This window comes from Artibeus jamaicensis, unplaced genomic scaffold, assembly GCF_021234435.1.
Source record: "Artibeus jamaicensis isolate MK-2021 breed Jamaican fruit bat unplaced genomic scaffold, CSHL_Jam_final scaffold_537, whole genome shotgun sequence".
Classification (NCBI taxonomy): Eukaryota; Metazoa; Chordata; class Mammalia; order Chiroptera; family Phyllostomidae; genus Artibeus; species Artibeus jamaicensis.
In genome coordinates this window covers 39,074,470-39,094,731 of record NW_026522047.1, presented here as the reverse complement: position 1 = coordinate 39,094,731, position 20,262 = coordinate 39,074,470, and the positions used below count along the sequence as shown (strand labels likewise).

General features: G+C 56.0%; 2 protein-coding genes across 3 annotated transcripts; both read right to left on the bottom strand.

Annotated features, from left to right (window-relative positions):
* Positions 1 to 826: 826 nt before the first annotated feature.
* On the bottom strand, positions 827 to 10,337 carry CDC34 (cell division cycle 34, ubiqiutin conjugating enzyme). Of its 2 annotated transcripts, XM_037139075.2 has the most exons (5): positions 9,869 to 10,329; positions 6,519 to 6,605; positions 6,297 to 6,394; positions 5,275 to 5,409; positions 827 to 1,999 (listed from the first exon to the last, which is right to left on the bottom strand). In XM_037139075.2, the coding sequence occupies exons 1-5, from the start codon at positions 10,043 to 10,045 to the stop codon at positions 1,786 to 1,788; spliced, it is 711 nt and encodes a 236-aa protein (XP_036994970.1). In that variant the 5' UTR covers positions 10,046 to 10,329; the 3' UTR covers positions 827 to 1,785. The 2 variants fall into 2 exon arrangements, with proteins under 2 accessions (XP_036994970.1, XP_036994972.1); XM_037139077.2 differs by lacking the exon at positions 6,519 to 6,605 and having other exon boundaries at positions 9,869 to 10,337.
* A 2,133-nt stretch (positions 10,338 to 12,470) lies between these two features.
* On the bottom strand, positions 12,471 to 19,720 carry TPGS1 (tubulin polyglutamylase complex subunit 1). The gene is made up of 2 exons (XM_037139079.2): positions 19,347 to 19,720; positions 12,471 to 13,297 (listed from the first exon to the last, which is right to left on the bottom strand). Exons 1-2 carry the CDS (start codon positions 19,718 to 19,720, stop codon positions 12,760 to 12,762), a joined length of 912 nt encoding a protein of 303 aa, XP_036994974.2. The 3' UTR covers positions 12,471 to 12,759.
* Between the last annotated feature and the right edge of the window lie 542 nt (positions 19,721 to 20,262).

The following is a 20,262-nucleotide window of genomic DNA, read 5'->3' as shown; positions in this document are numbered from 1 at the left end:
AAGTTCAGACGGTTTGGCAGCAGCGGTAGTGTGGGGACAGGGAAGAGGTCCAGGGGAGAGGAGAGGCTGAACCAACAAGCCTGAGGAGTGTGGCAGTGGGTGCTAGCATGACTAGGAGAGGTTGCCAGTTTTCTGTTGACAGCCAGACTAGGTATTTCTTACTTTTTGGGTTAGACACCTCAAGTTGCAATTACTTAGTACTGAAGCTACAGCTCATCAACAGCCAGACACAGGTAAAGAAGTGGGCATGGCCAGAAGCGGCTCCTGGTTTGCTGACACCAGGGCCTTCTAGTGCAGGCCAGCAGCTCCTGGGCCCCGGGAGGCCCTTCCTTTCCACTGCCACTCTGGAGGCTGCCATCCACTTGCTGGGCTCACAGGAAACAGGAAACGACGCCCAGGTTCATACTGTGGCTGACAGCTGCTCCCTCATTACCCTCAAGGTGCAGCTTCTCAGCCGCCCCCTCAGGAAATGCTTCTGTAAGACGAGGTGAGAGGAGGCTGCACATCCCCAGGTCTTAGCAAGAGGTGCCTGCAAGTTAAAAACAGGCGGGTGGCCAGGCCTTGGTGCTGGCAGAGTGGGGAGGGTTGAACCTCCAGGGATCCAAGGACACCTGTGACTGCTCTTGGAGCTGAGTCACCTGTAATGCAGTGGGGCCCAGTAGGGCCTGGAACAAGGCCTAGGGAGGAGGGGACTGGTGTGCTTGCTACACACAGACGGGGCTCAAATCCAGTTGAGAACTGTGGTGAATAGGTGTCCCCTTGAGAGTGGCCCCTCACTGCCCCCCTCCCCCTAGTCAGGTTTAAGGAAAGCCAGAAATTAAGACAATTGGGTGAAACCTTCCATTTTAATGTAGGAAAATCATTCATGTTAAAAAAAACAAAATTTGTGGGGCCAGCCATGACAGCTGTACTGTGGCACCCAGGCTGCAGTGCATTTATGGAGCAGGAAGCAGACGAGGTGTCCAGGCTCTGGCTGGTCTCTGGGGTGCACCTGTCCCCCACCTGCATGGGGTCATATAGGCTCCGGCCTTCTTGACCAGTCAGGCCAGGGCTCACTTGGACCTTTGTCCTGATGATGCTATCCAGCTCTGAATCCATCTTGTGCCAGGCTTTTCAGCTACATAGAAATAGTCAGAGGCCTAGGTGACACTGTTGCAGCAACTGCAAGCAACAGCATGGGGCCACCTGGGAGCTGCAGGTCGTTTCCAGCCTAGGGCTCAGGACTCAGGCCCACAACCACAGCCTCACGAGAACACCCCCAGCTGCTGGGCCTGCCTTTGGGCCCCACACATTCAGCTGCTGCAGGAACCAGGCCTGGCCACTGCACCCCATAGTCCTTGGGGGAGGTCAAGGAGAGGTTGGTTCTCTGGCTTCTTGTAAAGTCATTTTATTTAGAATCCAAACAAACCAAAGCAGAGAAAAGAGGTGGCCACAAGTTCATCCATCCACTCATGAGCTGGGAGCCCCAAGTCTCTGGCTCCAGAGACTGCTGCGGGGCAGCAGCCAGGACTGGGGTCTGGGCCTCTCAGGCCACCTTTGCCCCCAGGCCTGCCTGCAGGTGCCCAGCACTAGTGAGGCCCTGGGGACACAGTATGGCGGCCCCTCCTCTCTGAAGCAGAGGAAAACCCAGAACAACCACAGGAAAGGAAAGTGAGACCAAGGAGACAACGCAAGAGCGGAGCCACCTCCCTGAGGTAGTCTCGGCGTCAGGAGGTGCCCGAGAGCCCACACAGTCTGGGCCTGGTGAGGTAAAATCTGTACGTTTATTCGGCGAAGGACTTGGTGTCAGGACTCCTCATTGCCAGAGTCGTCTTCGTCGTCCCCGAAGCAGCTGTCGGCCTCGGCCTCAGCCTCGGCATCCTCGTAATAGTAATCATAGAAGAGGTCTGAGCCCTCGTCTGGCGCAGGGGCCTTGGTCTTCACACAGTACTCGGCCAGCGTGGTGGGCACCTTTACGCCATCCCGCTCCGCGTCCACCTTGGTCCCCAGGACCTGCTTCCTGGAGGAGAGACAGGCAGGGCGTCAGGTGAGTTGTGGCCTTGTTGGAACCCACAGCCAGGAGCCTCTGGAGGGAAGGAGGTGAGCTAGCTTAGTATGGAGGGCATCTGCACACTAAGCCGTCGGGAGGGGCCCGACTGAGGCCACACCAGGGACCAGGGCTCCGGAAGATTGTTACACTAGGTCAGAGCGCTGCCAGCAAGCCGTAATCTTAACCCTCCTGAGAAAATGCCAAGAGAGGGGTTAGTTCAGGATCGGAGGGCTTTGACCAGCTGAGGAGTGGGAGGCAGGCACAGGGGGAAAAGGGGGATGGCGGGGACAGCACTCTGGGAGAGCAAGAGAGGATACGAGGGGCTCGCCCACACAAGGGCGAACTCAGCACTGCACTGTTCACAAGGCAGCAGGTGAGGTTAGGGAAATGCTTCTGTTGACAGTCAATGGGAGGACAAATGAGGTGACAGAGGGTGGTGACACCTCATGGGCCACATACCTGGCCATCGGACACCCTAGCCCTGCCACCAAGTATGTCTGAAAGTGGAACCTCATGGGACCAACCTGCAGATGCTAAAACCTCTTAAGCCCACCAGGTACTCTGCCTTGTCACCGACAGAATGTGTGGGAACACAGATGGGGGTGAGCAAACAGGCAGATGGCAGCCGTCACAGCTCCCCACGTGGGCACATGTGAGCCGGCCCGCAGGGAGTCTGGAGGGACAAAAATAGTCTGGATTTTTATTTCAGCACCACGTGGAAGGTGGTGAGGAAGAACTGGCAGAGGAGTGGGCCACGTGGGCAGGATACTCTGGAGGTGCCACTCAGCACTCAACCTGTGACCCTGAGGCCTGTGCACAGCTGAAAGAGGCTGGCAGAGCAGGAGGTGTCTGCCAAGCACCCCCTGGGATTGCTGCTGGGGGACTAGCATCGTGACACTCATCACAGCTCTTCATCAGCTCTGCAAATGAAACACTGACTGTCCTAGCATCAGGGACAGCTGTCCTGGGACAACAGGGGGACACAGAGGAGAAGGGTGCACCCTGTATACTCAGAGGTCCTCTGAGGACTGTGTGTGTGTGTCAAAGTCGTTTAGAGAACTCTTACATAAAGCACCACAGAACAAGCAGCAAAAACAGGCCAGACCTAGGTAAGGAAGCCAGCTCAATTTAGTCACGGAGAAGCAAATGCCAAGTAAAGAGAAGGTACTAGGAAATCGGCAGAACACCCGACATGGTGAGGTCCCCGATGGCCCCAAACGCTGTATATCTGTCTCTGTGTGTGCACACACGCCTGCTCACACATGCATATGCCCCTGTGTAAGATGGGGGACTAGTCAAACTGCAGGGGGAGGTGAAGCAGAATCAAGGGCTATTTAGAGACAAGGGATAGCTGGTTTATTAGGAAGGAACAAAGCAGGCTACCACGTGGAAGCACAGGGACAGCCTCTAAGGTCAGGAACTAGGAAGCTACAGAAGGCCGTTTCCTACTTTCTAGGTAAGAGCAGTGGCTGATGGGGTGTCATGGGCAGGAAAGGACAGCAGAGTAGGAGGGAAGTTGAGGGGGGCGGAGCTGGATCTGTGCCTTGGCGAGGAGGCGGTCATGCTGTCAAAACTCACCAAACTGAGCCCCCAAAGGATGAGCTTTACGGTAGGTTAACACCGCAGTAAATCTGACTAAAAAGCCAGTTACAAAGTGGTATATGTAGTGTGGTCCATTTTTGGATAAACATCTGAAGGACACACCCAAACATTAACCATTAGGTATTAGGATCATGGGGTTTTTGTTTCTGTTTGTATATAAATGTTCTTGCCTTATTCCTTAGCCTTATTAACATGAACTGCACCCATGTAAAGTATGCCTTGTGAAAGCACCCCACCAATGAGCTCACAAATGTACCCATCACCACCAGAGGTCCCCGGGCCTCTTCAATTACACATTCCTGAGGGCCACAGACACACTTCTTAGGCCACTTGTCTGGGAGCAGGCCATCATCCCACGTTCACCTGGCTTCCTTCACGAAACTTAATGTCTGGATACGTGTCTACCTGGCTGGTGGAGAGGTCAGGGCTTGCTCACCCTTCACCTGAGGATGTACATTTGGGTCGTTCGTTTTTGGCAAACTGATGCTGTTTTGACTAGTTGCATGCGTGCTGGTACGTACCTGTATCTCTCAGGTAAAGACTTAGGCCTGGGATGGCTGGGTCATTAGGCAGGGGTGTGCCTAACTTATTTACTTTCCTAATTAAAAGATAAACTACAAACTGAAAAGGTTATTTGGGGGAAAAAAAGCCTAATAAAGGGTTGTTTGTCCTGAAACAAGTCAGTAAACCCCATGATGAAAATCAACAATGGACAATGGACAAAGTAGCTCATAGAGTTCGGTAAACAGAACAAGGCAGAAGCAGCGGGTCACACAGCCTGGAGAGAAAGCTGGTGGCTTGCACACTCAGGGTATCACAGGTCCTGTCCCCAAGGCAGCACCTATGCTGCTTATCCACTCCGCAAAGGCTGCAGGGTGCTCACCTGCTCATTCTCAAGAGGAGAGCACCGGGAACTGAGATGAGGAGAGGTTAGTTCTGGCAAATCCTTAAGTTATATGCTGTGCTTATAACCAGGCAAAAAATTGTTTTTTGGAAAAAACACTACTTTCTAACTATGCTGATCCCCTAATAGTTTTTCTACCTTTAGATAATGATTCAAGTTTTGAAATTACAAACTTAAAGGAGACTTACAGCAACAAATCATTGAATGGAAAAATGAAACATTACACAATGCACAGTCTTGGTACGTGATAAATGAGCCCATGAAAAACTGCAGTGGAAGGATGTGTGTGCGCCCAGATGTGGGTCGTGGACACCTAAAAGTAGACAGGCAAACCACACCATTTGCTGGGTACACTTACTCGGGCCAAATGTAACAGGAGAACCCCCATTCTCAGATATGCTACCTGGGAGGGAGGTGAGCAAGGGGCAAAAGGAAGATCAGGAGGACTTCTTTCTGGAGCTTGCCGTTAGACACCTGAGTGTCCATTTCTGTGACACACTACCATGTCCCTATGTGGGGTACACTCACACCCCAACACGCACCTGTATACCCAAGTGGGTACATGTGCATGTGATAAGTCTGTGGACTATACCAAATACACAGACTTTGGACTCATATGACAGATGGTTCAAGAAAGAAAAACAACCAATTTTCTCTAAAAAAAAAAAGTTCCCCCATTAGTGACTCCTGCTTGTGGGTAGACATAAGAAGCGAAGCTGATCTGGGAGCCCTTCCTTACCGGATGATGTCTGTGTACTCCCGGTCCTTGCCTTTGCTCTCTTTCCACTTCCTGTACATCACAGAGGCGTCCACATTGGCCGGGGAGAAGGTGTTAGGCTCGTTGAGGAGGGAGATGACGCTCAGGAGGATGGTCCTGGGGGAGGGAGCGTAGAGTCACTGGGTGGAGGGCGTGGAGTTTATTCACTGGCTGCATCACCTGCCCTGGAAACCTGTCTGACGCTGCAGCAGGAACCACAAGCTAAGCATGGTCCCCTAGCGGCTTGCATTTATGGAAAGATGCACCACCTTTGCAGCCTTTTATGCCTGAGAGTCAATGGGGGAGCTTTGGGGCACACCCTGAAGCCAATACGCACCCAGAGACCCCCCGGCACACCCCCCACCCCCACCCCAAGAGCAACGTTTGTCTGCACTTCACACTGGCCTTCTCCTGCCCTTTGCCCATCTCCCTGGACAAGATGTATGGGCATCCAAGCCCAGGACCACCCTCCCCACCTAAAACATGCCTCTCCCATGCCCCAGTGCCCTGCCTGGCAAGTGGGTTTCTCTGTGCTACCATCTCTTATTGTGGCCTGGATGGACTAAGGATATGCAGACAAGGAGGCAGGGTGCCAGGCCCTGGGACTTGGGTACTCGGAGGAGGGGGGAGGAGGGCATGGCTCACTCATAGTGAGTTCACCCCTGAGGATAGAGGTGGCTAGGCTTAGCAGGGGCTAAGGAAGGAGGGAAGACCTCAGGTGAAGGCAGAGAGGAGTCCCTGTGGGCAAAAGATATGGACATAGGATACCACTGGATGGGGCAATGTGCATCAGGAAATGGGGGAGAGGCCAGCAGAGATGACCCAGGGCCCCCAAGGCCTTACCACCCTGGCAGAAGACCAGTTTCAATAAATGCCACAGTGCTGCAAGGACCTATGGCCCTGAGGACAACACAGGTATGTCTCCCCATGTCTGTGTTCCTAAGGCTGAAGCAAGGAGGTCAGGAACATTGTGGGTGGGGTACCTACCTGCTGACTAGCCTCACCTGACGTTCTGGGTGGGGTTCCACCGCTCCGAAGGCAGTTCACCACTCTGGGGGTCATCGACAGGGGGGTGGAGAATGGAGATGCACACATCACCTGTCTGCGGGGACAGGAGGGAAAGGGCTCAGTACCCATACCAGCTCATCAGCCCAAACAATGCCCCTCCCCTGCCCACTCCCATTACAGAGAGACCAGGAAGGGTAGGATGGGAGAGGCAGGCTCACCTCATAGATGTTGGGGTGCCACATCTTGGTCAGGAACCGAAAGGCTGGTGGGGAGTAGGGGTAGTCGATAGGGAACTTGAGGCGTGCCTGGGGGTTGGGCAGAGAGCGAGGACTCAGCCAGGGCCAGCCCTGTTGTACCCTCAGTGCTGTGTATGGGTTCAGACTGGACAAGACGAGCTGCCTCTTACAGACTCTGCCCATAAACACACAAGGACATTGGCCTGGGTGGACACCCCCTACTCTAGAAGGGCTGCCCAGCACTTGCACGTGTGGGAGGACATGCACTTGTATGTGTGTGAGTGCACAAGGAACCCTGCATGCTGTCCACACCACTCACAGGTCTGGGGTCAGGTGTGTAACAGGCTGCCTCAGGCTTTTTTGGGGGGTCACCTGAGCTGACCCTGATCCCTACCCTGCTACTGGGGAGTGTGGGCACCTGCCCAGGTCTGTGGTCCAGGACTGCAGGAGGGTCAGGAGGCTAGGCCCTAGGGTCTCATGGGCTCACACCAGCAAACAGCTCTGAAGACCAGCAGGGACCTGGGGCCTTCTGAGAACTGTGCGCCTGAACAGTGCTGGACTCCCTGCCTCAGCTCCTGGTTGCAGGGAGCATTAAAATAGATGTGTGTTCACTTGGCAATCCTTCCCCACACCTCCTGGGCCTGAGCCTGTGGAAGGGGATGAGTCAGTGCTGTGTGAGCTCTGACTCGTGTGTGGGCTCTCTGCTTGCAGGTGTCCATCTTGGGGAGTCAGAAAGGCAGGCAAGGAAGGTCACAAGGTAGGTAATGGAGGGCCACCTGACTGGGTGACAAGAACTACACAGTCTCAGTAGATAAGGAAGCATCATCTATTTGCTAATGCCCCAAATCCCAGGCTTTGGGACATTTGGCCTGGGATCCTGGCAGTGCCTCAGGCTCTCAGGGGTGAGCGGTAGGCTGAGGGCCACAGCAGGGCACCTCTGCTAAGAAGGGGCCACTCAGGGCATTTGGGTCAAGTCTCTGTTCTTGGGTGAATGGTGAGGACACTGGCCATGGCCTCAGAACAAGTCTGAAGCCTGGATCTCATCACCTGCCCTGCGGTCCCCCAAATGACAATCCTGAGAAAGGCTGAGGCCTCCACAGCAGGGCAGTGGGAGAGGCCTCCCCTGCACCAAGCATCCACCAAGCCCCATCTCGCCTCTTGTTTACCTCCAGGGGTGTCCTACCTTTTAGCATCCCTGGGCCGCACATTAAATACATTGCCAACACATAATCACCAAAAAATCTCCTAATGTTTTAAGTAAATTTACAACTTTGTGTTGGGCTGAATTCATAGCCATCCTGGGCTTCATGCAGCCTGCCCACGGACTGCAGGTTGGATGCCCCTGGAAACCAAAGCTCCAAGAAAAGCACCTTGCCCAAGCACAAGTGAGATGTGGAGGGGGCCGCACAACCTGGTTTCTCTGGTGCCCCTGCAGCACAATGCACTGCCCAGGGGCCCATCCCGGGTCAAGAGCTCCCATGAGGCTCCTGAAGAGAATGAGTGCTGTGTTGGACCTTGAGGGATGTGCTGCCGGAAAACGGGTGGGCAGTGATGGTGGCCCAAAGGCATTTCTCACCACTGCATTTCCACATCGCCTTCCGAAGGTTTCCCCTACTCCCCTCCTAACCACACTGGACCTGAACAGGAGAGTCAGTGGGTGGCAGAACTGCCCTGGGCCCCACGCTGGCTTTCTTGAGGACAGATCCTATGGTGCCCATGGCAGATGTGATCCAAGTCTGGCAGCACCCCTTCCCCAATCCATTCTTTTCTAGGAAAATGGGATTATGCCCACACCGGTCTGGGAGGTTCTACCCACAATCCTTTGCAACTAGTTAGTGGGTAACAGCTAGACACCTACATCCTTTCCTTCCAGTCCTGCAATTTTGTTTATAGTCCTGGCCTGACTTCATCTAAGGGTGGGACTTGGTTATCCTGGTTCTGAGAGAGCCCTTATCTTCATAAGCCAGGAGATCCCAAAGCAGATAAAAAGGCTGATCAACCCCAAATCCGTACCCTGGTTCAAAATGTGGAACTCAGCCCAGGGCTCTTCACACTCCTTTCCCTATCCCACTACCCCCATCAAGAAATCTCCTCAGGGGTGAGGAGAAGGGGTGACAGAAGAATCCCATGAGTGACAGCGAGGTGCTCCCTCATAGACAACTGAGCAGGTGAGGCCAAAACATTAGTCAAACGTGCAAGCAGAGGTATCTGTCTGGGCAGCACTGCCCCTCCCCCTCAGCCTGGCCTAGCTGTGGTTTCTGCTCCCCACTCAGGCCTCCCAGTCAGGCAAAACCAGGCAGGTCGGAGCCAGGACCTTGGCAGGCTGTGATGGGGCGTGTTCCTATGCTAAGGGCTCATTTCACACCTCTCCCACAGGGAGACCCCTTGCTTCATCCCTCTGGCTCAAAAAGTCAAGTCCTGAGATCTGAAAGGGGTCCTTCCAAGGCCACGGTCTAGACTGAGGTTCATGAGGTTGAGGAAGCTGCCTGGTTTTTGGCCTGAGTTCTTTGTCACACCAGTCCCAGAGAAGGCACTAACCTTTCTTTCCTGACCCCAACAACAACAAAAGAGAACTGCTTGAAATCAAACCACCACAGAGTGCAGAAAAAATGGCCTAAAGTGTAATATTCTGGCCACTTGCTCAGTGGAACCTGAGAAAGGCCAGCTGGGGTTTAGGTCAGGGTCTGGATGCTGGTAGGAGGTAGAGGCCTGGGGTCCAGGGGTCGCCTCTGCAGTGTGGCTCACTAGGACATGGTAAATGATGGGAGTGTCAGCCCCACTTCAACCTTCCCAAGAGAACAAGTTACGTAAAGCTCTGGATAAAGCTGAGAGGGCTTGGCCCGCTGCTATCGGCAAGTGTGGCTGCTTTCCAACCAGGTCCTGGCTGCCAAGGCCCCATCCAGGCCTTTGTTAGAATCTGAGCAAGTGGCAGAGCCAGACCCCCACCCCCACCCCGCTGGCCTCTCTCCCTCCCCCAGGCCGGTGCGCCCCAACAATAGTGCTGGCTGGTTCTGGGGGGGCCTCTTTGTCTCCTCAGGGCAGGGGGCTGGGAAGGGAGCTGGGTTGGCTGGGCGGGGAGGAGGGAGGGGGCACCAGGGCTAAGCCCTAACAGGAGTGAGGTAAGCAATACACCTAAACAAAACAGGGAGTGTCTTGGGCCTCTTCTGGGGGGCCTGAATCTTACAGGAAGCGGGGAGGTTCTCGGGAACTCCTGAGGCCCGAGAAGGGGTGACAGAAGAATCCCATGAGTGACAGCGGTGGGCCTGGGCAGAGGGAGTGGGGGACCACCCCGCGAGGCGTGTCGTGGCGTCCTAACTGGGCTGCGGGCTCACCTTAAAGTAACCGCCCTCGTAGTAGGTGTTGGGGGGCCCGAAGATGGCTACCTCCCAGTTGTACAGATCGCCCTCGTCCACCAGGGTCACCCGGAAGCCCTCCACTGGTTCCTCCTGCAGCCCCTTGAGCTCGAGCAACAGCGCCTTCTGCGAGCTGGGAACCAGCGGCCGGGCCATGGCGGCGGCGGCGGCGGCGGAGGGGCCTGGGATCGCGGGCGCGCTGGGTCGCGAGGCCGCCGAAGGGGCGCGGGCCGGGCCGGGCCGCGCACCGGCCTGGGGGGCGCCGCTGGGGCCGCCGCCGCCTTCCTCCTCCTCTACGCCGCCGCCGCCGCTGGCTGGAGTGCCTGAACGCTCCACTCGCTCTGGCGCCGCCGCCCGACCAGTGCTCCCTTCTGCCGGGTCCGCGCGCCCCGCCCCGCGCTGAGCCTACTCGCTACAGCCGGGCACCAACCGCGCCTGCGCGCCGCGGCCAGGCCCCACGACCGCACCTGCGCGCTCACCCGCGGGACACGCTGGGAAATGGAGTTCCCCCCTCCCTCGGGCCGCCGGGTGCGCGTCGAACGCGACAGCCGGGAGGGAGGGGGCCAAACGCCCAGGCGCCTTGGTGCTTCTGACCTCCAGGGAGGCCGTAACAGCAGCCCGCTGGGACTGGCACCCCGGACGCCTGTGTGCGGAGAGGCGGGCAAGACTGGGCTGCGCAGCCGCAGCCTGGACCGCCGGGCTTGTGCGTCTTTTTTGTGACGTCCGTGGGGCTGGGCGGGGCCGGGGCGGGAATTGGGAGCCGAGCCCGGGCAGGGTGGGGCAGGACCCCTCGGGGGCGGAATGTTGGGGTAGCGACCCGCCCTGATTCTGTTTCCTCATCAGTGGATGGACTGGCGGATTCCCTTACCAGTTCGCTGAGGGAGACCAGAAAGGGCACTGGGCCAATGGTGAGGTGGGAAGGCAGGTGGGAGCCCACGCTGGAGCCCGCACACCCAGTCCTAAACGGGTCGTGCCTCATTTTCCCGTCCGTGGGGCTGAGGCTAGGACCCAGCTCCCGGCAGGTGCGAAGGCCCCACTTAGGCAGTGTGTACGCAACGGAGGAGGCCTGAGCAGGGCTCTGGCCACTATTCGGATTGACAAACTGGAATCAGAAGAGATGGACAAGCCGCTGCTCTACCAGGAAACTGGTGAAGCAATCAGTGCACTCCCTGTTCAGTATTCATTCAGCATCCATCCTGGCTAAATCCCCAGACGATCCCTGACCCTGGCTGGACCCTAATATCAGGCTAACCTTTGACTCCACCCAAGTTCTGACCCAGGGCTTCACTCTGATCTGCCTGAGCTCTGACCTAGTTGAGTCCCCAGGTCCAGACACCCACACAGCACTTGCCAGAACACTTGATCAGGACAGTGAGGTGTGGTCCCCTGGTCTCAATCCCACCACCTCCACAGGGTGACAGCTCCCTGTGAGGGTGACCTGTTGTTGTGGCCCAGGCTTCTGGCTCTGCCTGTCCTGCTGGCAGGTGTTCTGGGTAGCCAACACCTGCAACACCTCAGGCTGGACTGAGGTGACTCCCTGCCTGCGATGCCCCAGCACCTGGTGCCTTGGCTGACAGGCAGATAAACCTGTCTGGGGAAAGGAAAATAACATGTCAACCGTGGGGTGGGACGGAGGAGTCAAGAGCCCTGGCACAGCAGCAGCTCAAATGGCTGCCCAGCGCTGAGCCTTGGCTTTCTCAGCTGTAAAGCTCTCGGCTTCATCTCTCAGGCCCTCTGCCCTGCACCCTGAGGACCTGGAGTGGGCCTTCTCATCTGTTAAATGGGCTGTTACCTTTGCTGCGTGGTCGGGGTGCTCTGACCCTCATTATTTGTCTATAAAACCAATGGCATAGCACTGGCATGTGGCAGCCCATCAATAAACAATATTTTTGTAGAGAGGTTTCCCAAGGTCTCTCCCTATGTATACCTCACATCCCTAGGGAATATCAGAAATGTAAAGGAAGGCACCAGGTTTTTGCTCCCCCCTCTCCTGGGACTGGTCCCACATGGGGCCTCGTCCCTCAGGAAAAGTATTCCTCAAGCTCTGAAACCTGAGATGGTAGATGTCTAGGGTTCCTGCCTGCCTGTTTTCTGGCCACAGCACCTGGTTTTCCTGTGGGGTTTCCCCATCTGTCAAGGGTAGTGACTTACCTTATAGAGCCATGATGAGAGTCAAATAGGACGTTGAAGGGCTTGAACATGTTAGCTATTTCTGTCATCACTGCCATTAGGATCTGCCAGTGACCTCTTCATCTCACAGCTGGTGACCCCTAGGCCCAGGGAGGAACTGCTTGGGTGGGGCACGTGTAGAAAGCAGGGCTGGGGACCAGGTCTCCGTCTTCCAGAGCAGTTTGCTGTGCAGGCCCACAGACCTGGGGCAGAGCCTCCTGGGTCCAGGGCACCTTACCAGATGCCCCTTTGGCCTCTGCTTCCATAAAGCTACATCCAGGGGCACATGGCATTTCCCAGTGGCAAATGTGGCCTCTGGGCAGTAGCGAGCCTGTTGGGGTTGGCTGTCGTGCATGGGAGTGGAGAGCATTTCTGCGGCACAGGGCTGGGGAGTGGGGAGCGCACACACACGTCAGGTCTGTCTGGGACACAGACTTTATTACTGCTGAGAGGAGGCTTTGCAGGTGTGTGGGGAGGGGTGTCCACTTCCAGGGGCACTTGGCCTCCCCTCTGAAGGGGGCTGGAGTGTCATTCCAGGTCTGAATCTGGGTGAGGGCTCCGCACACCACCCCTGCATGCAGTAACACCAGTCCTGGTTCCAGACCCATGTTCCTCTCAGGAGCAGATAAGCTAGGCCTGGAAGCATCCCCAGCTGTCTGGGTGGAGGAGACAGGTGAGGTGGGTGGGGAGGGGGGGTGCATTCAGCCCACTGGCTTGACCTTGGCAATGAAGAGGGCAGCAGCCTTCTCCAGAAACTCCTCCCGGGTCATAGGGGAGCTAGGCCGCTGAGCCACCAGGGCACGGTCCATGGCCAGTGCCAGGTTGTCAGGCCCCAGGAGTGAGCCAGCCTCCAGGTAGTGGGCAGGAGCAGTAGCACTGTTGCTGGCCTGCAGGGCCCCCTCCAGGGTATCCAGCACGGCCTGGCCCATGCGACGGTCAGCAACAGCCAGAGTTGGGTCCTCCAGCAGCTGGTAGAGGGCGCTGGCTCGTGCCACAAACTCTAGGAGCACAAAGCAGGTGAGCATGCCTGTGCGGAAGACATCCAGGGGTACGGCCTCGTGGTCCCGGCACTGGATCTTGCGCAGCAGGGGTGCCACAACCTCCTCTGGGGCTTCCCCATCTCGGCAGATGCGCTTGAGCAGCTCACTGTAGGTACGCCCATCCAGCCCTGGCTTCTTCTTGCGCCCACTGGCACTCAGGCACTCGTAGGCCACACCGACATTATTGTTGAAGGCTGTCCTGCAGGCAAACAGGGATGTTGGGCTAGCCCAGCAGAGCCCTCAGCCCCCATGCCCACCTGCCTAGCCCCAGTCTCCTGTCCCCCTAGCTCTTCCTCCCACAAGCCAGGCTGGGTCCAGCCTCGGGGCTTTCACTCAGGCTGTGACCTCCCCCTGGTGTACCCTTCCCCCAGCTCTCCCCATGGCTCCCTGAGTCACTTTTCTGGCAGTGCCCTCCCCTCCTTAACCCTTTCCTCCTTTTTTTTTTGCAGCAGTTACCACCATTAGATTCACTACATGGTGCGCTTATGAGTTTCTGTCTCTACCCTCCGAATGTCCAGGAGCCCACATCAGGGTGTATCTGTCGGTCACTGTACAGCCCCAGGGCCTGGCCCACAGCAGCTGCTATATAACTGTCTGCTGAATCAGCAGACGGGCACCTGCCCCACAGAACCCTCCAACCGCCTCCTGACGAAGATATTTACACTCACAAGGTGGTCACTCTTGGACAACACTGTGCCTGTCCACTTAACATGGGTTAGCTTACTTCATTCCCTCAGAGTCCCTCTGGCCAAGAATCAGCAAACTACAGCCATGGGTCAAATCCAACCCACTGCCTGTTTCTGTAAATAAAGTTTTATTGGCACACAGCTACATCAATCCACTGACATGTTTGTGGCAGCTTTCTTGGTGCAATAGCAGAGTCCAACAATCACAGCATATACTGGCCTGCAAGACTCATAGTACTTGCTACCTTTACAGAAGCCTGTCAAGCCTGCTGTCAGCTGTGACGTGGGGGCTATGAGGTGGGTATGGTTCCCCACCCCATGAGGAACCTGAGGTCCTCTCATGTGCCCTGGCCGTGCTGTGAACTTTCTGAGAATAGGGGAGCCCTGGTTAAGTGTGTGGGCTGCCGCATGAGCTTGGGTGGCTAGTCACCTCCCCTGGTGTCTCCCTCTCTTCATCGGATGGACAGCCCAGCACCAGGCCTGTGGCTCAGTGCTTAGGGGGGCTGGTGGTTTGTTACTAGTTCCACAGTCACGACTGGGAAGCCAAGTTCAGAGCAGGCTGAGGGGTCGGGTCAAGGATCCCAGGGGGTAAAGAGCTGAGCCCATGCCTCATCTCTACCCTTTCTGAGGTTCAGCTTCATGGTAAGGGAAGGCCACGCGTATCTCATGTGTGTCCTGGGCATGTCACTTCACCTTTCTGTGCGTCAGTGTGCAGTAGATGGCTAGTAAATATTGGCCAGTATGCAGTGGGAGCCCAGTAAATGGTGGGCAGTGTGCAGCAGGTGGCCATAACCTTAGACACTATGGTCATCTCTGCTACCTACTGCAAGGCCATGGACAGATGTGCTGACCCAGTGAGCTATGTGGGTTAAAGCACTGTTACAGAGGGAGCTGAGGCCCAGAGGTGACAGGGCAGTGTCCTGGGAGGTTGCTCTCCCAGCCAGCATCCAGTTTGCACCCATCTGGCTATGAGCTCTTTCTTCCCATCTTGGGACCTCTGTGGAGTGAGACCATCCAGGGAAGCATGGAGGGTGATGCCAGACGCAGCCTCATGCTCCAAACCATTTGTTCCGATGGCTACGACTGTTACCACATAACGGCCCTTTGTAGGAGCTTTTACTAACTCCTTTGCCCAGGAGAAGGAAGTCAGGGAGACCCAGTGTCACTGTGGTGGTTGTGAAGACCCGTGTCAGTTACCCATTGCTGCGTAACAACTTACCCCCAAACTCAGTGGCCTAAAATAGCAGTAATAGTTATTACATTGAGGTTTCTGTGTGACAGGAACTCAGGGGCAGCTTAGCAGGGGCTTCCAGTCTATTCTCTTGTGAGGCTGAGGTTAGGGTGTGAGCTGTGGCCGGGGTCCTCTGAAGGCCCGGTGGGGGCAGTGTTTCACGTGCTGGCCCGAATTGGAGGCCCGGGCTCCTGGCCTAGGGCATCCCCACACACATCTCTGTGGGATGGTTTAAGCACCTCCTCCCAGGGTGGCTGTTCCCCCCAGAGAGTGTGCTCCCAGGAAGAAGGCACTCTCTGTTACATCCACAACACCTAGTGTTAACAACAGGCTGGCCCTGTGGATGTGGAAGACAAGTGCATGCAAGTGTGAATACCAAGAGGTGAGAGCTTCAGGGACGACCTGAAGGTCTCCACTGTGCTGTCCAACTCTCTCCGCCCTGTGACTGAGCGGTGACTTACCTCAGCCCCTGAAAGGTGAGTGTGAGTGAAGTACGGGCCAGCCAAGCTTGATGGAAGTTTTCAGAGCCACTGTGTTCCCCACAGTCCACTCGCCATTGCCACAATGTGTAAGTTCACAGCAGCCCCATGGCGTGAGATAACACAACCTTTGTTGTGTTGAGGCCGCTGAGGTTTCAGGGGTGTTTGTTCTTTTGGTGGAACACAAAGATAGCCCATGACCCACCCGACTGTGGCCCCTGAAGCCTCTCTTCCAGGAACCTGGTCCGCTCACGAGGGGTGCTCGCTGGATCCCGTGTTCACTGAGCACCTTCTATGTGCATGCCTGTGCCCCGGCCCCCACTCGGACCTGTGCGAGAGCCCCAGCCACTGCCTCTCACCTTCCTCATCTGGAGAACAAGGGTTGTAATCTCTGTGCCTCAGGAGTCTCGTGAGGACAGAAGGGTAGATTTTGTGCCAAGTGCTCAAGACTGTGCTGGCACATGGGAGCGGCCCATGCATGCACACTATTCGCTATAACTTGGGCTGTGTTTCAACTGGGTTGTCTGGACAGTTTATCTTCGACTCACAAGGGGGTAACTACAGCCCAGCCTGTGAAATCAGAGCTGACAAGGATTGGGCAGGAAGCCAAGAGGAAAGCACTACCCAATCTCTAGGCCAAGGCCTCCTAACAGCCCCTCCTGGGTGCTCCCCTGGTGGTTCCCAGCCATCTGCTGAATCCCAGGGAGTGGGGGCAAGAAAGCAGCCTGCTTTGGACTTGGTGGCCTGGGCTCTATCTTGGCTCCACGGTGGGACTCTGGGCCTCAGTTCTTTGTCTGTGAATTGAGACTGAGCACTTCCTCCATTCCTGTCAGCAGTTTTTCAATGTGTGAACATTTGTTAAAACAAAGGAAGAACATGGGACGTCTCCAGAAAGAGTCACAGAGACTTTGTACTTTAGACCAGGGCCTTTCATCATGGGAGACTCTGCTCACAGGGCCCACTGGGTATTATCTAAGGACACCTGTAGTTGTCACACTGAGGGCATTCCAGGCACGGAGGGGATGTGGGCCACGGCTGATGCTCAGGACCCCACAGTGCCCAGGACAGCCCCCAGAGGGGATGTGAGCTGAGAAGCCTTGGCCTAGTCCTGCTGGTGCCTTTCCAGATCACAGGGACCTGCAGGGGATGGCACTCTTGCTGTTACTATTAGCAATGTGGTGGCTTAGAAGGAGGCCTTGGAGCCTCACTTGGAGCCTGGGTCTGACTCTGGCTCTGTCTTGTTGTGGCCGTGCAGCCCTCACACATCCAGATGACACCCAGGGTCTTAAGACCAGTGGGGCCGAGGAAGAGGGTGATGGAACGCAGCTGCAACTATTACCACTCCTGCAGGCCAGCAATTCTGACTTCTCGAGACACTGGCAGAAGGGGTTTAGGTTGACTTCTCCAAAAACCTTTCGTGATAGCATGCTCAAAAACAGCCCCCTGATGACCTGGTCAACCTTGCAGCATCAGGTGAAGCTACTCAACCTTGAAGCACCGGTCTCCCACACCTGGGACTTGCCTGGCCAGGTTTCTGCTCCTGACTTGTCAGGCATGGTTAAGGGCCTCTTGCCTTTACCATTCGCTTGTCTCTGGGGAGATGCACCTGCCACCAGCATTCACTTCGCCCTCCCAACTGCTTACAGCAACAGCCCCAATGTCCCTGCAGTGCAGTAGCTCGTGTCCCCACAAAATGCATGTCCATCTGGAATCTGTGAGTGTGACCTTATTTGGAAATAGAACCTTTGATGTGTAATTAGTTCAGGATCTGGAAATAGGATGAGGTGGCTCTAAATCCAATGCCATATGTTCTTAGAAGAGAAGGGAAAGGAGAGACGCAGAGGAGATGCCCCGTGATGACGATGAGGCAGAGGCTGGAGTGATGCTTCCACAAGCCTGGAGCCGCCCAGGAGCCGGAAAGGACAGGAAGAACCTTCCCTTAGAACCTCCACAGGGAGCTCAGCTTAGCCCTGCAGTTCCTTGATTTCATACTCCTGGCCTCCAGAACTGCAGGAGAGTATTTTTTCTGTTGTTTTCAGCCACTAAGTTTGTGGTAATTTGTTAGAGCAGCCACAAGAAACTAATTTAGTTTCCTGTTGACACTAAATTAGTGTCACTTCTCAGTCCTCATCCACTGGGCCATTGGACATTAGGCTGCCGCCAGCTCACAAGATGCCTTTGTATGAATTAGGGAAAAACTCTGTAAAAAGCCTTCATACAAATGTTCTTGTCTGTGAGGTCTACTGGGCAAGCGGCTTGTGCTTGACCTGAACAGTTGTGGCCCTGCCAATTACCCCTTTTCCTCCTTCGAATGTGTCCTAGGATACCACTGTCTTCTAGCTCCCTCCTTCACATCTGGCCTTTGCATGCTTTTTGGAGGGGGGGGGGTTCCGAGGCTGCAGCTACTAGAGCTGGGGCCTGGGCTCTTCTCAGGCCTTCATAACCCCTCCCCGCTGACCTCTTGTCCCAGTGGCACGTCTCAGTTGCAGACCTGCCTGTCCACTTTCTTGCTGCAAGATTCTCCCAGCTCCTGACTTAAAGTCCCCAAAGGACTCTGGGAACTTCCTCCAAACCAGTGCCCTTCCATCTAAGTAGGCAGCCCTATGGGCTCACCTGGGACTGTCCTGCACGCTCCTTTTCCATCTCGGCCCCAGCAGACCCGTCAGCTTGGCCTTCACAGCACGTCTTGAGCCCACGTATGTCCCACAAACCTGCTCCTCTTCCCAGGTCCCCATCTCAGAGGTGGCTCCAGCCTCTAGGCACTCCACTGCTCCCCTGTCTGGCTGTCATCTTGTTTCTTTCCTTCTGTGGTGGAGATGTGGCTCTTCTGCTTGGATGCCCGCTAGCCACACCCCTCCCACAGGTGTGCTCCATCCCCAGCACCTCAGTGCTTTCCTCCTTGTGGCCTGCACCTGTGACTCTCTAGGGACGTCTGTCCAAAAGCACCTGGGAGTACCCCAGGAATCAGATGGAAACATTCCCTTGTTTGGCTTCTGCCCCCTTCTGAGGCCTCATGGGAGCACCCCTTACAAAAATCACCCCTACATGAATGCTTGCCTTAGGCTCTGTTTCTGGGGATGCCCCTAGCCAAGACCCGGCCCATCCACATCCAGTCAGTGACTTCATATGGTTGATGTTGCTTCTCTCCAATCCACCTAGTGCAGACCGTGCATACAACACATATTCCTCATCCACCTTCCAAGGGCTCACAACTGTGAGGAAGGAAAGATGCCTGGGGAGTGGGCAGGCACCATCCCCTCCACCCCACCATGCTTCAGCTGTGAGAAAGCTGTGCACCCCAAAATGCACAAATGTACAGCCTCCAGGCCCATGCTCCTGAGGCACGACCTCTTTCTGTGCATCACAAGGGGCTCTTCCTGAACACCCCTCCTGCACACTGGGAACCTCCCCTCCAGGACAGGGGCTTTGAGCGCCTGGGCTGCTCTCTGTCTTCACAGCCCATACCTATAAAATATTCATTTTCTGGCAGAATGGACCGGGATGCTATAGTGTAACGAGCTAGCTAGAAGGGACCAAGCTCACAGGGCTTGCTCTGCGACATTGGGCTAAGTCCTCTCCGGGATCCATGATTTTCAAAAAGGCATCGCAAAAGACGAAGCCAGCAGCAGCTATGGACGCCAGCGCATGGCCCTCAAGCAAACCGCTAGGCAACGCTGGGGACCTCCGGGCAATCGCGGCCCGGCTCCATCGTGCGCCAGAGGCACTGGGGACTACAGTTCCCAGCATGACACGCGCTCAAGCGCCGGTCGGGGCAAGGAGACGCGCAGAGCACGCTGGGAATTGAAGTCCGGTTGGGGCCCCTACCCACCCAGGCCCGGCCCAGCCCCGCACCTCTGGGAGTGGTGAGCCAAGCGAAGGTGCCACAGCGCGCGGCCCAGGCGCTGCTGCTGCAGCAGAAGCTGGCCCGGGGGCTCTCCGGCGCCGCCGTTTGCAGGCGTATTCAGGCCCATGTTCTCGAAGTAGTGAGCAAGGAAGGAGATCGGCTCCTCGGGCCGTGCCTCTAGTACTTTCAGCAGGGCTGCGCGTAGCATCTTTGTCACGCCGACCTGCCGCAGGAAGTCTTCTTCGCTCTCGGTCGTTGCTGCTGCCCGGGACGTCGACGGCCGGCCGCTGTCTGTGAAACCGGCCGCGGGGGCCATAGCTGGCCGCCGCTTCTCCACTGCCGCCATCTTCGCTGAGGGCAGCAGGACCGGAAGCCCCGCCATGTTCCACAGCGCGTTGGCGCCTCCTGGCGGTCATCTTGGTTAAGGCAGAGGATCCCCGATCCCCTTCGGAGACGGGAGAATTACTAATAGAGGCCACTCTTTCCCATAGGTTCTAATTGACATTCTTCCTCCAGTGTTTTCTTTACGTATACTGCTTAGGCCCAGAACCTGAACTTTGCCAGGCTCCAACATGGCTGCTCTCAAGGAAGAGCTTGGTTTCTGGCATGAAGCTGGATTGATTGCCATCTTGGTAGTGGGCTAGTCCTTTCTTAGCGTGGTTCCCTAGCAACCAGTCTCCTCGGTTACCAGAGAAGCTGTGCTGCGAGGGAAAGGGAGATGGAGCTACTCAGATTGGAGGATTGATCGCTGCTCTGTCCCATTTTTCTGAGTTTCGTCTTTGAAACTTTGGGCCCAGCCTGGCCTTCACCAGGTGTTGCTCTGATCTCAGTTCTTGCTCTGAGTTTAGAGCTCATTTCGTGGGGACCCGCTCCAGTCACCCACCAGGCTGCGTTAGGGGTCTGTTCTGGCCTCCCATGGTCCCT